Source organism: Pagrus pagrus (genome assembly GCF_965226575.1).
Source record: "Pagrus pagrus genome assembly, chromosome: 8".
NCBI lineage: Eukaryota > Metazoa > Chordata > Actinopteri > Spariformes > Sparidae > Pagrus > Pagrus pagrus.
Genome location: NC_140192.1, coordinates 2,193,774 through 2,209,051, shown reverse-complemented (window position 1 = coordinate 2,209,051; position 15,278 = coordinate 2,193,774). Strand labels below are relative to the sequence as shown.

The window sequence follows — 15,278 nt, the reverse complement described above, 5'->3', positions numbered from 1 at the left end:
GTGGGTGCATGCCAGAGGCCTAAAACACCAAGCGTCTCTCAGCTCTTTGTATGTGTGCAGTGATTTGTGCTTCCTTACCCCTGTGAGATTGTTCAGATTGTCCTCCAGGACTTTTACAGTTAGGAAAAATGCTCTCTTGGCCAAAACCTGGCGATCAACATCCCGTAAATACTTCCTTCATGGAGGAGAAAGAAACGAGAAGAAGAGGTGTCACAGAACAAATACATAATACAAATCACAAACAGAAGCATCATACAAAAGGTCCTTACTTTCCCTGGTCAGGGGTTCTCTGCAGCATGAAAGAGACTTTCACCAGAGTGTCGTGATCCTTAAGCTGAGACAGCACCTCCAGCAAGAGGACAATGGATCGGTTCATATGAGATGCAAAACTTCCCGGGCGGTCAATCTCATCTACTGGAATACGCCAGATGCCCTGAAGGGGACAGGGAGAGAAAAAAAAGCAAAGCAGAAGAGTTGAGTTTGACTGTGCTGCAACAATAAAAAAAACACATTATGTTTTCAGCCATCTGCTAGTGGAACATGGCACAGACGAACTTACGGGCGAGGAGGCCAACTGTTGTCCAGGAGGAGCTGCTTTCACATTTGACTGGACAACAAGCCAACAGGGCTAATTGGAGAAATTCTGAAAGTTTATGTTTTAAGCCTGCTCTCTGCTACGACTCCAGGTTTTCAAAAGCACACGGAAACAATTAAAGACATGGAAAAACTGAGAGGAAAGAAAGTTGAAAGCAAAAGAATTAATGGGAGTTAAAACCATGGCATTCAAAGAAGAAAGCCCTAATGAGGGGATGGAAAGGCTGCAGGAGAGATCTTGCGGACTGGCTGGCCATGTAGGAGGTTGGAAGGGAGGGATGGGGGGCTTTCTCTCTGGGCACACATGATAGGAAGCCTCATTAGCGCTCAGCTCTGTCCAAGCAATTCAATTCACCAGCAGACTGGCTGTAAACCAACAAACAGTCCTCCTTTGCAGAGAGCGTGATGATTTTTTTCCCCTTTTTTTTGATGGACGAGTCCACCTTTTCAGCGAGCACATGTCCTCCCAGCAGGTGAAGCGAGGCAAGGTTCTGCACTCTGAAGCTACTGATGCGAGTGCAGATGGTGGCCTAGGCTGCGCTCAGTCATAAAGACACATGGCACAGAGTCGAGAGCTTCTGGCCCTCACAAAATGTGTGCGAGACAAAACAAAGATGACCATATCAGGATGGAACAAAACAAATGAGATGGCTTCATCAGCTGCTGAAGGCACCGGGGAGCGCGGCGCTCCTCCTCACAGACAGATTGTCGGATGACATTTTCAAAGCCACCGGAGAGGAACAAGAAAGGAGCGAGAGGCAAATAAACCAAATCACATTCCTGAGGACGGATTTAACGCCTACTCACTGAGAAAGAGCGGCAATCTAAAATGCAATCTAAATTGATTCGTTGTCGACGATTTAATTAACAACCAACTACTTTGATATTAATTGGTTTGAGTAATTTGTTAAGAAATAAAGAAGTCTGAATTCCCAATTCCAGCTTCTTAAATGTGAATACTTTCTGGTTTCTTTCCTCCCGTATGACAGTAAACTGAATATCTCATGGTCAACACAAGACATTTGAGGACATCGGACACTGATTATTTTCTTGATTTAATCTTTTGCTGACACACGCACTGTTGTAGTGGCCACCTCGTTCAGAAGTAAATCAACTTTGATGTTATTGTTCTTAACTCACAGTGCATGAATAAACCGTGTTACATTTATTTGTTTTTAAAAAAGAAAATCAGAAATGTTATGCCCTCAATGTTCACTACTCAACTTTCACATTTGACAGCGATATTTTTCAAGTTAATGTATCAAAGTTAGAAATTTCAAGATTTCATGATACTTCTCCCTTGAAAATCTTAAGTTAAGTTTGCATTTTCATTTTTACTTCATGGAGGCAACTGAGTTTTTGTTTGCAGGCATCTGTTAAGAATGAATTCAGGAATCAATCTCATCTGCTCAGATTGCTCGTTAATTATTTCAATTATGATGTCCTGGATCCAATTTAGCTGGTGAAATTATCCCAATTCAACACACAAACTCTGAACAACAAATGTACATGTGAAAATGAGAAGTATATAAATATTATATGATGCAATCATGCAGGGCTTGGGGAGGTTTCAACCTTTCAATGCACAGATTACCAAAAGCCTCCAACGGAGCGGGACAAGTACGATGAGGGGGTGGGCTCTGATCACTTAAAAAAAAAAAAAACATCTCTAATGGAGGAGAGTTGCTCCTCATCAGAGAACCATCCAACCACAGCAAATCTGTTTTGGGAGAGCAGAGCCATGGCTTTACACAGATTATGCTGTAGCACAACAGCTAAAGCAGATTTGTAAGAATTTAACTGCAATGATTTTAAGCATCTTTTTTCTCCCTTTTTTTTTTGGTGAGAGAAAATATGAGCACTGCTTGATATCTGGAGCGACAGCTCTGGCACAGATGTGGCCGATACATCACGCGAAAACCAGACGGATTAAGATGCACAGCAGACGAGAGATGACCAAGGGATGAATGATGGCAAGAGAATCCTTTGGTACGAGAGGAATCTGGTCTTTCTTCAGACCATTTTCAGGTTCAAAAGGGTTGACGACGGGGATAAAAACAGACAGGAGACATGTCACATTATAAAGTAATTTTAGTTAGCTGCTCATGGATGTTTTATAGAACAGCAATATTAGGAAGTACTGTTGCAGCAAGATAGAGACAGGGCACAAATCTGCTGCCATACCACCAGACTACAGAGGAACCTTTTTCCTCCGACTGAGACTCCTAAACTTCATTTTGCTGATTGGATTATCATGTATCAATGAGTCAACATAGTTTTTGTGTACCTAGTTTAGGGAGTTACTACAAAAATATCCATTATACAATATTGTATTGCAAACTAACAATTAAATTCATCTTGAATCTCTAAGAAACATTATGCGACTTAAAACTAGAGCCTGCTTGAAAATACTGATATGAGGTAGTAATGGTATCCATATATCGGCCGATACAACTTCACTGGAATTTAATAATTATAAAATAAGCAGGCATCTTCTTTTGCATTATAATCTCCCAAAAAAAGTTTTCATGTTGACAATATATACGCCGACACAGATCCATCTTTGATAGGCCAATAAAAGCAGATAACGGCCAACCGATCTGGCTCTGCTGCAGGGAATGGTAGGTGTGGATGCTAAAATGCTAACATTAATTTTGAGAAATTACATTTAAGGATGTAAAATTCACTTTCCATCCGTTTCTTCACCTAAAAAAAAGGACCAGCTGACATCAGATCCACCCTCGAGTACCTCTGTTCCCCAGGAAGCTCTTCACTGACACCTTACCTCAAATTATTCTAAGCACCAACTCTACAGCATAAACCTTAAGACTTTGGGTGACAAGGAACTGGTGAGACTGCTCTCTAATGTCAAATTTTTTATCCGTCTTAAATGTAAAGATACATCCCACTGCTGTCCTTGTTGACCGCAGAATAAACTGCCCCTAGTCCCCAAACTTCCTCATGCGAAAGTTAGCCAAAACAAAATGCTTGCTGTCTGCTAAACATCTGGGGGAAAACCCTCAGCCTGTGGTTTTATGTATGTTATCTCATAAATAACATGCTGTCAGTGACAGAACAGGCCCAAAATATGACCCATAGTACAACTTATAAACTGCATGGAAGTTGCACAAACTGAGCGTCTTTTAGCATCCAGCAGTTAATTGGGCAGCGTCATGGTAACAATTGTACTATTTTACCAGCCAAATACAACTTTAGTTTAACTTGTTACCTGCTAATACTAGCAGCATTTGGTAGGTGGGTGGTGTAATTTAACAGCGGTCATACATTGTTGTACCCTGCCGTGCACAATTGAGACTTTCCTCTGTGCCTTTAACACAAGAGTAGCACCAATTTAAAAACACCACATCACTCTAGTATAACACAAACTCTCACAAAATGACACAGGAGCTCTGCTCACACAAAAATCAACGCCAACTTATTCACGATTTTTGTCAAAGTCAGAGGCGAAGAGAGAAAGCGACTCACCATCACCAAAGAAAGCTACTCCACGGCGCCTGTGTTTGTATTCTTTTGGATAGTTTCCTGCTGGCGGTCGCAGCACCAGCAGCCCTGGCAGCGCCTCTACCCTGAAAGAGGCTCACGCACAGAGAGCAGGGGGTGGGCTGCATTTGGGTGCTAGGGCAGCGAAGCACAGCTGCACACGGCAGAGCAGGAGCAGAAGAAGAAGAAGAGGAGGAGGAGGAGGAGGATGGCAGCTTCTCTGGCGAGAGGAGAAATGGGGCTGGAGTCAGGGCCTATGAGCTCAGTGTGCCACTGACAGTCAAGCCGACTCGTTCCTCTCCTGGTTTCAAACCCTGCCATCTCAAAACAAAAACACCCACGCACTCTATCTCCGCTCTCCCCTGACCCCAGCCTGCTGGAGTTCTCTCCCCCCGCCCCTCCTTCCTTCCCTTCTCTCGCACTATACACAGCGTACAGCCAATCCTCGTAGGCCTTCGCCAGCCAATCGGAGGCCAACGGAGAAACTCCCGCCCATGAGTGCACACCCACACAATACACACACAAACAGAGGAGTGTGAGAGAGAGAGTAATGAGGAAACAGAACGAGTGCAACAGAGAGAGGAGATGAGTAGAGCGAATGAGAGCGAGGGGGAGGGGTAGAGCGTGATCACCCTGAAGACGGAGCAACAGGAAAAGAACAAGCGAACATAAACTGACTGAAAAATTACCTCAATGCTACCACATCCGTGTAGAGAGAGGCGTCACGCCAGTAGTGACAAAAACAAAACAAGAAAAGTGAAAAGAAGGTCAGGTTTGTGTAAGTGAAGCCCCTCATTGACCACAGAAACCACAGGCTGAAGAACAGTAATGTCTGAGCACAGGACTGTGTTACCCACACACACACACACACGCACACACAAACACACACTTTCCTCAGCTCAGCAGCCCCTCACCTTCTTCCGTTCCTCTCTTTCAGCTCTGCTCGTGCCTCTCCTGCTGGCCACCATAAACATATTAAGTAAACACACCTTGTTTTTCCTGCTTCCTGTTGTGTGAATGAGGCAAAAAAATATATATAATAATAATAAAAAAAACTTGCTGAAAAATGTCAACTGAAGACACAGCAGAGGAAGAAGGCAACTGAAAACATACTGGCAGTAATCCTCCAACATGCAAATCAAAATATCAACTTCTACAAGATGCAGTCATTGGGCCAACACTCCTCCCCGAAGAAGAAAAAAAAAGGTTCTCCTGAGTGGAGCTCCACCTACAGCACAGCTGAACACACAAATGTTTGAGTCATACATCAAACCGAGGCAAGTAATACATGTGTAACTGTTCCCCAGAAGACAACCCCGACCTAATACAACAAGACACTGAGGCTTACCTATAAGCAAAGTTACATTCAAGCAGTCAAATCAAACACGAATGCTCGTTCTGAAAAGACAGTATCTGCTCAAAAATAAGTTACAACGCTGGGATGGATTTTTTTTTTCTTTTCTGAAACGCGGCAACAACGACATCATTTTCTCTGGAGCTTCGTAGACAGTGAACGTGTGAGTGGGTGGAAGAATATGTAAGCAGAATATGTGTGTGGTGCGTAGAGTCGGAGGCGAGGAGGGAGGAGGTAACGCCGAGCCTGAGCGAACACACAGGGACTCCTCACGATCACAGTAGTCCCAACAGCCAGGGGGGCCTCGCATTACTGCAGCATGAAGACCAATATCATGAGATTCAGCCTGGATATGCTGCTACGAGAGCCAGGAGTAATTTTAATGCAATTATGTTTCCACAACACACAGTGATTTTGCGGTCTTTGTTGCAACATAATATCTGTGATTAAAGAGGGAGATTTAACTCTATAATGCAGTAAATAAATCAGCTTATTGAGGAATGACTCAGCTATTTCAGAGAGTTTTCATAAAAGGAGTTAGAATTAAATAATGAGTAGACTAGTCAGAGTCTGAGCGAAATGCATACTAGACACTTCAACACTTCTGCTCCGGTGTCACAACACCGAGAATCACAATACAAATGTCAGTGTATTAATAATGCATTGCCAAAGACTGAAGCATGACATAAAGGGCCGCAACTAACAATTATTTTCATTGCACAATCCGATATCGCCGTGTTATTGTTGTTCCTGGAACATCATAATTAACGTTCGTCTTGGGCGTTCCTTGCAACTGAGCGGTCACGTTTTTGTAATGTCACCACTTAGGGACTCGGGAAGAAGACTGAAAGGATATCCTCCTCCCATGTGCGTATTTTTCCAAATGCGTTTTATGTTTTGAAAGCATATATTTTAACCCAAACCATGTTTTTCTAAACCTAAACTAAACTAAGCATTCTGTGTCCTCAACTTTACCAAACAGGGACAGAAAACAGAAAATAATAACTTAACTTAGTGTAAATATGATAAGTGTTATAAACAGTGACCGTTGAATACTTAACTCATTCAGTCATGTCATCTTAGTCTACACAGAGTTTGAAGCTTGTTCTCAAGAAAGGATTGTAGTGGAACAACATTAATTATGATGTCATAAGAACAACACTAACATGACAATATCAGGTCGCAAGAAAATGAAATGGACATCCCAGAACATCTTTACAGAGACCAGTCTCCACCACGACATCCCAGAACATCTTTACAGAGACCAGTCTCCACCACGACATCCCAGAACATCTTTACAGAAACCTGTCTCCACCACAACATCTAGGATCACACTGTTGCACTCGACAGGGGGCCTTGTTCTGACCTGACAAAGCGCAGGACTACAGTGGGACAAGGAGGAGAGGTGGATTCTGTGTTTACATCTTTGATGCCACACCCACACCTACAGCGTTTACCAGATGTACGACTTTAATGTGAAGATGCCTACACCATATCATCATCACCATCATCTTGTTGCTGCTGGGAAGGTGTGATGATTCATTCATCATTGTGATGATTTTGAAGTTTTTACAACTTTTCATCTACTAAACAATTTACCAATTAATCGACAGATTACTTGATGATGAAAATAATTAAGCCCTACTTAATTGACTAATCACTGCAGCTCTGATGACATATTACAAATAAAATTATTTGTCCAATGTGACTGTGACTCTTCCAATTTAAAATGATGTAGATTACGCCTAGGTTAATATTTCTAATTACTACACAATTATTGGTTCATTATTAGTTTCAAAGTGTGTTGGCCCCCTTAGAAAGCACTCCTGCTGACAACCACACCAATAAATTATGCAACACAAGCTCATCTGGATCATTTCTAAACACCAGTATATAGGTTACTTTATGCAGGCCCCAGTTAATGTAACCCAGCCAAAGCAAGGAGGAAAAGTAGGGCATCATGACCTACATTAGGAAACTCTGTTCACCAACAAGTTCACTGAGGTGTGTCCTCAACTGAGAGTCAAGTCTTGTTGACATTAGGATCCCTCCGTCGTGCCATCTGTTTAATGTAATCAACACTGTATGTTTGCACAAGAGCCATAAATTGAGAAATCGACTTGATTAAAGTTTACAGGTAAGAGCCACGGCATTGGCTGACAGTTGTTCTCTCTCAGGACACAGGTGGCTTGGGCCATTGGCCTTCGTTGCCGCTAGTTATTTGAAGTCAGTTTTGTGTGTGAGAGCTGGCATTGATGAATTCTGGTTCAAAAACAACTTCCACTGGGTTTTGAACAATTCCTTTCTATCCACCTACATTTGAAGAGTCGTTGCTCTCATGAAGAAGACAATGATCAAGACTAAAATACATGCCATTACTGTGTTCTGGCAACTTTTTATTAATGATCTAGCTGCCACATGCTCATAGACTCGATGAAAACAAGCATGTTTGATCAATATTTAGAAATGTTTGCATTGTCCTATGGCAGAGAGAGAGGGCTTCGTTTGAAGGGAGCAGTAAAGCCCCAACAGTTGGTATGCCAGGGTGGCAGGTTTCCCTCCAGAAGGGGCTCTGTGAGAACCCAGTGGGAGCCAGAGCGTTGCAGAGCTCTCCTCCAGCTCAGACCTGGCCCACATCACTCCTACAGTCTGTTATCGAAGCCTTCTGGACTCAGTGTTTGACTCTACACAACACAGGATTGACTATGTCCAAAACAATGTGCACCACAGAAATATGCTCCAACAACTGACTGGTACGAGGTGCTGACATGATGTGATATTCTGCTTGTTTTTATCTGCTCTGTAACAAAAGTGGGAGCATTTAGGTTTTGTCAAATCAAACCAGGAACAGATCGAAAAGTGAGCCAATTACTGCACACACTGAAAAGACATAATATCTGCTTCAAGAGGGGAGAGGTAAATGAACTGACATGCAGAACAGATGACAGTTTCAGACTGTAATCTCCTCCACTGGAACCCAACAGAGGCCTTGTAATTCTGAGAGGCAGATAATTCAACAATCTCCCACTGAGACTCCATTTATAGCAAGTGCTTGTATCTACTGATCCATATTTAGGGATGATTTTTGTGCATCAAATTGAATTATGTGAATAATGTGTGTGAAAAGGGTAAACCTCACTGTAGTACGCCAATCATGCGCTCAGCATACACGCAGACAGCTCATTAGTCACAAACGTGAGGACACACTTCAGAGCTTCACTCACTCTGGGAGTCTCCATCAGCTAGTCAACAAGTATTTTACAGTCAGGCAGATTATTGTATGAACAGTGCTTCGGTGTGCAGTAGAAAAAAGGATCACCACAAGTACTGACCTGAAATCTGTGCAGGCTACAGGCCAATGTTTCATAACCACATCCTTTTTTCTTTTTAACGAATATAATATGCGACATTTAAAATGTGTACGTGCTACAGATGGGACATAAGATTTAATTGCAGATCATAATAAAAACACTGGATTGATTGTGGTGAATTCAATTGATCTAAATCACCAATACCCTCACACGAATAACTTGAAAACTAGTCCTATATACACATTTCCTAATTGTCGACAAAAAGACACCATCCACATATAGACTGGTTCCCTGTAAGCCTCGCTTTCATTATGATATTCAGTCTGCCACCGAGCTGGATCTCTCCCAGATAAATGAAGGTCGAATTATGGCACAAAGCCTGCCAGTGCGCAACCAAACAGGAAGAAACATTTTCCACAATCACTATCCCCAGGTAATGGAAACAACTCGAATAACTGTGGAAACTCTACACTGCAATAGAAAAAAAACCCACTGATGGAAGAGGCAAAGAAGGAGAGTGATAGAAACCAAGGTAACACGAGAGTGAACGGACGGCATTCACTTGATGGAGAGCGCTCCAGTGTTGTGTCAAAGTCTGTTCCCTCGTTGATATGAGTTTCCTCTTACCAACGGGTCTTGAGACAGTTCGAAATCGGTATTCTTTCTACTAGATCAGTAAGAAACACAACCACCTGTCTTACTCTGACTTTTCATATCACTGAAATCAGGGTTTCTAGATCAAATTGAGATTCTTACGGGGTTTTTTTTTGCCTTTGGAGAGTTGCAAGAGTGCTAGTAGTAGTCATGCGATTGTGACAGCGGCGCCAACAGTAATAACACAGGGAAACGCTAAGAGGTGGAAAAGTTGATAAGATGTCCATTTCTGCTTTAAGCATGATTGATGATTATTGGGAAAATATTGTGAATTTGAATTATTTTTGCCAGGATACTCTTGTCATATTGTCCCATGCCTAGTACTCACATTTTCCGAAATGTTTCCAACAATGTTTAAACCCAGAAAAATCCAGAATTATATCCAAGGAAACACGCCAGAGAGTGAGAGGAGGATGGTGACTAAATGTAAATAAAACACAATCTCGTCCAAAAATATTTCTGTCTGAGTCACGTCATGTAGACTGTTTATCTACACAACAACTCCCATAATCCCACACCACTTCATGACATCGTCAAAACGACATCTATCGTTTTCATGTTTTTGACTGAGGGTCCCCCTAGTATCAGAAATTACATAGCTAATGTTCAACTGATCAGTAACCAACAGAAATATACTTTATATTCAAACAAAACTGACCTTGAGAAACAACAACAATCATCTTCGTGTCACAACTCAATCAAGTGAAATGTTATTTCGCTGCTTCTGTTAATGACTTCCTAACAACTTAATGTGTTGTTGTAATAGAGTGGCAATTAATCCAGTGATGACCGGGGACAACAAAATGTGTTATGCAGCATGTGGTGACATGATGACATGCCGGCACGCTAAACTCTGACTTACATTGAACAGGTTTGTCTTGTTTCTTTCACAGAAAAGTCCTTGTGCTGGCATGTGCTTCAGCTGTTGCCATGGGACACTGCTTCCTAGCAACACGTCTCGGGCCCACTGTAGGTTCTGTGGGGAGAAATAAATAAATAAATGAAAAAAATCCACATACATTTGTATGCACACTTTTGTATAAGCACAACACAACAGACATTCGGATGAGAAAAGCCCTCCATCAGAATAGATTGATAGAAGTGATAAACAGATTTATTATCTGTTATAAAAGAAAAAGCAGAAAAATGTGCCATTTGCAATCAGGAAAAAGCAGAGCCCTTTTCACAGTGTGATGACTCACAAATCAGTGTCTACACCAGTGCTGTTGGGAAAGATAGCAAGCAAATGCCACTTCATGTTATCTTTGACAAACACAGAAGCCTATAGCATGAAATTATGGGCCCCCTCTGCCTCCATCTTGTGAGGATAAAGCTGACCAGTCAATGTGAGACTTTTAAAGCTGGATGTGTCGGGTTGTGAGGGCAACTTAGCAGCCTGTCTAAACAGGATCACATCAACTGACTGTTGTTGGCCCTGTTCAGTCCTCGTACTAACAAGTGGACAGCTCTCAGTGCAGGTGTGAATGCCCAAAAGACACATTGAGGTTGCATCTGAGATCTGATCACTCAGACCACATTCAGGGGTGGTCTGGGCCACATGTGACCACATTGTTTTAGCAGCATTAATATAGATAATTATTTAACATTTTTGTGTTTTAAAAATAAGTTCATAACCTGTAGTTTATGCAAACCCTGCTAAGCTGTAGCGGGCAAAGACGGGTGACTTATTATCCATAGCTCTAATAAGATTCATTGTTAAACTCAGACTTTTTCCCTCCTCTCCGAACACTTGTAGAACACGTTTTGCGAGTTACAATTGTGTCGTCTTCTTCTGAACTTGAACAACAAAGGCCACTCCAGCGACAAGCTTTACATCATGAACGCAACAACAGCATTGTTGTCGTTCTTCTTTCGTCTTCGTGTGTTTACTGGCTATACTGTGTAAATGCTGCACTTGTTAAGTCAACTAAAGCCATCTGGCTTCGTGTTATCAGTTCTAGTCATCGGCTATAATTTCATTATCTGCCGATAATGTAAATGTTCCTTTATTGGTCCGATATATAATTGTGCATCCCTTCTTTTATTGTAAGCATGTCAAATTTTAAATATACAGTAAGCAGTAACCAATAGAGGCTACTTCTTTGTCGCCCGTGGAGAAAGTCCCTTTAAAAACACTTATTTTTGTGAGTTGTTGAGTTAGGAGAATTTTTAAACACTGGGAGAAGCTATTTGTTCCACATTAAGTTGTGGGACACTGATCAGATCACTGATGATAGATGTTAATTCAAAGTCTGAACAGGCTGGGTGCATTTCTTTTCTTCAGGCTGCTGATAACTCCACTGGAGACAAGAACTGAAGGAAACCTCACCACCTGCGTGAGCTTTAACTAAAAGTTATTCTGCAGTTACTGAGCCTCAATGTAATCATCATTACTGGACTTAAATATATTAAACTTCATAATTAGTCGTAGTGTTTGACCATTATAAGTAATGTTATAAAAATAAAGACAAAAATGAAAGATTCTTCAAAGATCTTCAGTCTTGTTTGCAGATAAGGCAGACAATTTCCTTTGGGAGCCATTAAACCCATGCTGCTGCACAGACAGCACTCTCAGGTCAAAAAAAGCATATCACAAAACATAAAATATAAAAAGCTCGGACCTTTTAATGGCCAATTCACCTTTTTTGAGTAGGGACAAAGGCTGCATTAAAAGGGTTCGACAAACCGAGTGCTGACAGAAGGATGCCGCCACAGTGAAGCTCAACGGTAACTCCCTGTGCCAAACTGGCTGAGAGAGCACTGTGCTACCACCCACACACACCTCTGCCCACAGAGCCTCACAGCCAACACAGGCTGTTTCAGCAAGTCGTGCTTCACTGCTGAGCTCACGGACCCACAAGAAAATCCAAGGGAAAAAAAATTAAAAAGAAAGAAATAGCCTTTGCAGCATGTGACTTTTGAGGAAATTGTAGGAATTCGTAGCAAGCCCCATCTTCTGTAAATGTCACCGTTAATGACAGGGGACACTGATTATAGGTGTATGGAACGATTTAATGGATGACTTGGCCTTTGAAATGCAATGAGAATGGACGAGTGCATCAGTTAACAGGGGCGGACTGACCTGGTGGGTCTTGCTGTTGCTGTAGAAGAAAGCCAGGCGGTAGAGACTCTTGTAGTGCTGAGGGAAGCGGCCGAGGCAGAGGAAGAGAGCACGGACGCACATGTCCAGCAGCATTCGTCTCTGCTCGGCACGTTCTGCAGGCAGAGCTTTGGGCACCTCGATCACCTCAACGGGCGGCTCGGGCTTCCTCTTCCCCTCACTGGCTGGGGTTTGAGGAGTGGTCTGCTGAGAGGGGGTTGGCTTTGGAGGGGTGGCTGGGACAGGCAGAGGCTGAGGACAAGGGTCCACAGAGACCTTGGGGGCTGAAGCCTCGGGGAGCGTCACCACCACAGATTCAATGACTTCCTGGATGACTTTTTCATCCGTCTGGATGCCAGAATGTTCTCCATGACATACTACAGTAGGATTTAAATAAAAAGACGTCAGAATCTTAATACAGCATGTACTCTAGCAACACACGAATAAAATCACATAAGCATTTCTAAATAACAAGTTTTCACCAGTAACACTGAATTTCAACACTCCGCTACTCCAAAGAGGAACATAAGAGCACATGAATGAGAGATACAGGAAGTGTTGAGTTTGTATCAACAGCGTAAAGCAGTAACTTTGAGGGCAAACAGGAGCAGCGCATCAAAACGAAGCTTCTTGCAGGCTACACAAACAGTTTGTAAGGCTAATGAGCTGCAGCGTAACCTGCACCAACTCTTTACTGATGAGTTTTCTCTTGTGGACTTCAGTCTGAGTAGATTAGTGACATCAGCGCACAACTCTCAACACTGGTACATCATAACAAGACATATGCACAGCACCACCTGTGGAGCTGAGCTAATTGGCTATCCCCTGGCTAATGCTAACTAGTCACATCCTGCCATTTCTCTCCACCTGACATCACACCTGAAAAAATGTAGGTTCAGTTGGTTGGTACAAAGTCAAACCGGTTGAAGCTCGTTCACCGGACCTGCAAAACCAACCCTACCGCGCAATGCTGTTGGTTGAACAACCAACGATTAATTCACCGCTACTTCAAAAGGGGACATTACGGTACGTATTTTTTTTCAGAGTGAGAAAAGAAACACTCAAGAGAAGCTGAGCCCTTAAAGTTACAAAACTGTGATGATTTAAATCGCAGTTAAAAGTGAAATCGGTGAGTCGCTGCATCCCTAAACAAGCTACCACACCTGACTTTAGTCTTTGTGCACATTTAAATTCCTGAATGAGCACCGTCATTATGAAATGACCACATTCAGCTAAAACAATGCAATGGAACAAGTAAACACAGCCAGAAAAGAGCCAACATTTCAATCCCAGTGTACCTGTGTCCTCCGATACCAGCTGCCCGTCCTTCACCGGCGTTGTGCTTTCTGACGATGAAGAACTTGCTTTCACAGAGGCAGGTTTGTGGTTGCTGTCCTGTGAGCTGGCGGGATCTGTGAAGGCATCCTGCGTGGAGTTGGAGTCAGAGAGCATCACCACTTCACTGTCCTGACTGCGCTCTGCCAAAACAAAAAAACATCACAGGTCATGCCACCAGTTGCATGGACCCAGATCAAGACAACTGGTGGATAAATGCACATAAATGTTGTTTTCTTTCCAAAAAGCTGAGTTTATGAACTTAAAAAAAAGTTATTATACTGTCATTTGGGATAATCTTAATTAAGATTAGTGTATTGTATAAATTTCAACCAATTATCCAAAACATGTACTTGTGTAGGCTTTGTTTAAGCTGTTGATTGGAGATTTGTTTTTAAATGTCAAACATTCCCTGTAGTAATGTGAGTAAAAAAATAAATAAATGCACTTATGAAACAAAAATAGGTCATGAGCCAAATTCCTTATTAGTGCATCCCTAATGACACACTGCTATAAAAGGAGAGAAGGTTTGTTTTTGTAAGTGGTCCAAATCCAAAATGCCAGCAATCCTCTTAATTGCCATGTTGTGCTGCCTCAGCAAAAAATAAAAAAGTCCTTGGCAGAGAAGTGTAAAACAGAGTCAGAGGGGCAACAAGCTTTTGCTATTTCAGTGAGTAATGCACACGAGGGACTTTTCAAAAAGATTCACAGTAGTGAGTTAACAGCACAGTTACTATTGTACTGTAAGAGTTGTGTAAACTGACAATAAACAGTGCTTCCTTTAGGATTAGAAAAATACAGCCTCTTAAAGAGTTTGGTGGGTTTGAGGAGCAGTACCATTCAGGGAAGCCAGCCACATTGAAGACCTGGGCAGGCAGTAATCATGGTCAAACCCTGGTGAGGCTGTTGAAGATACGGGGAGCTGGTTTTAAAATATATTCAAGAAAAGCTGTATCTCTGAATTTATATATTTTCTTAAATTCTTCATAAATCAATCATTTACCTTTCTTGACAGCAGATTTAATGCCACTCCCCGAGAGAAAGTAGGACCTGATTCAGACACAAATATCTTTGAAAGCACACAACATGAGAAGTGTTTGGATACGACTTCAATGATCTTTAAAATTTCGGTATTTCTGAAAATCTAAATTTCCCTCCTAAACTTAACAAGGCCTGTGACATGAATGGATGCATTTAGGACGCATAACTGATCTCCTATTTTACTGCCAATAGAGCAGCAACCTCAAGAGAACAATAGAGCCTGACTGATACATCAGGCAGCCGATATTATTGATCCGTATTGGCGTATATGTTGTCCGATATGATAGGGCTGAGTGTTATGGACTTAAAATAATATCACAATATCTTTAGGCTTTGAAATCTCCTCAAAAGCACTTCATAAATGAATATTAGACATTTATGTAAAATG

General features: G+C 42.0%; 1 protein-coding gene across 9 annotated transcripts in view; it reads right to left on the bottom strand.

Moving 5' to 3' along the window:
- The window catches only part of cabin1 (calcineurin binding protein 1), a 55,603-nt gene that overhangs the window by 18,066 nt on the left and 22,259 nt on the right, over window positions 1–15,278 (bottom strand). For 6 of the 9 annotated variants that reach the window (XM_084360706.1, XM_084360705.1, XM_084360709.1 and 3 more), the window contains exons 28-33: window positions 14,687–14,752; window positions 13,813–13,992; window positions 12,497–12,891; window positions 10,277–10,390; window positions 270–433; window positions 79–175 (exon numbers count right to left, since the gene is read on the bottom strand). In XM_084360706.1, coding sequence (XP_084216832.1) covers window positions 79–175; window positions 270–433; window positions 10,277–10,390; window positions 12,497–12,891; window positions 13,813–13,992; window positions 14,687–14,752 — 1,016 coding nt within the window. The remainder of the gene's footprint in view (window positions 1–78; window positions 176–269; window positions 434–10,276; window positions 10,391–12,496; window positions 12,892–13,812; window positions 13,993–14,686; window positions 14,753–15,278) is intronic. The other 3 variants (XM_084360710.1, XM_084360713.1, XM_084360712.1) reach the window with 1 other exon arrangement.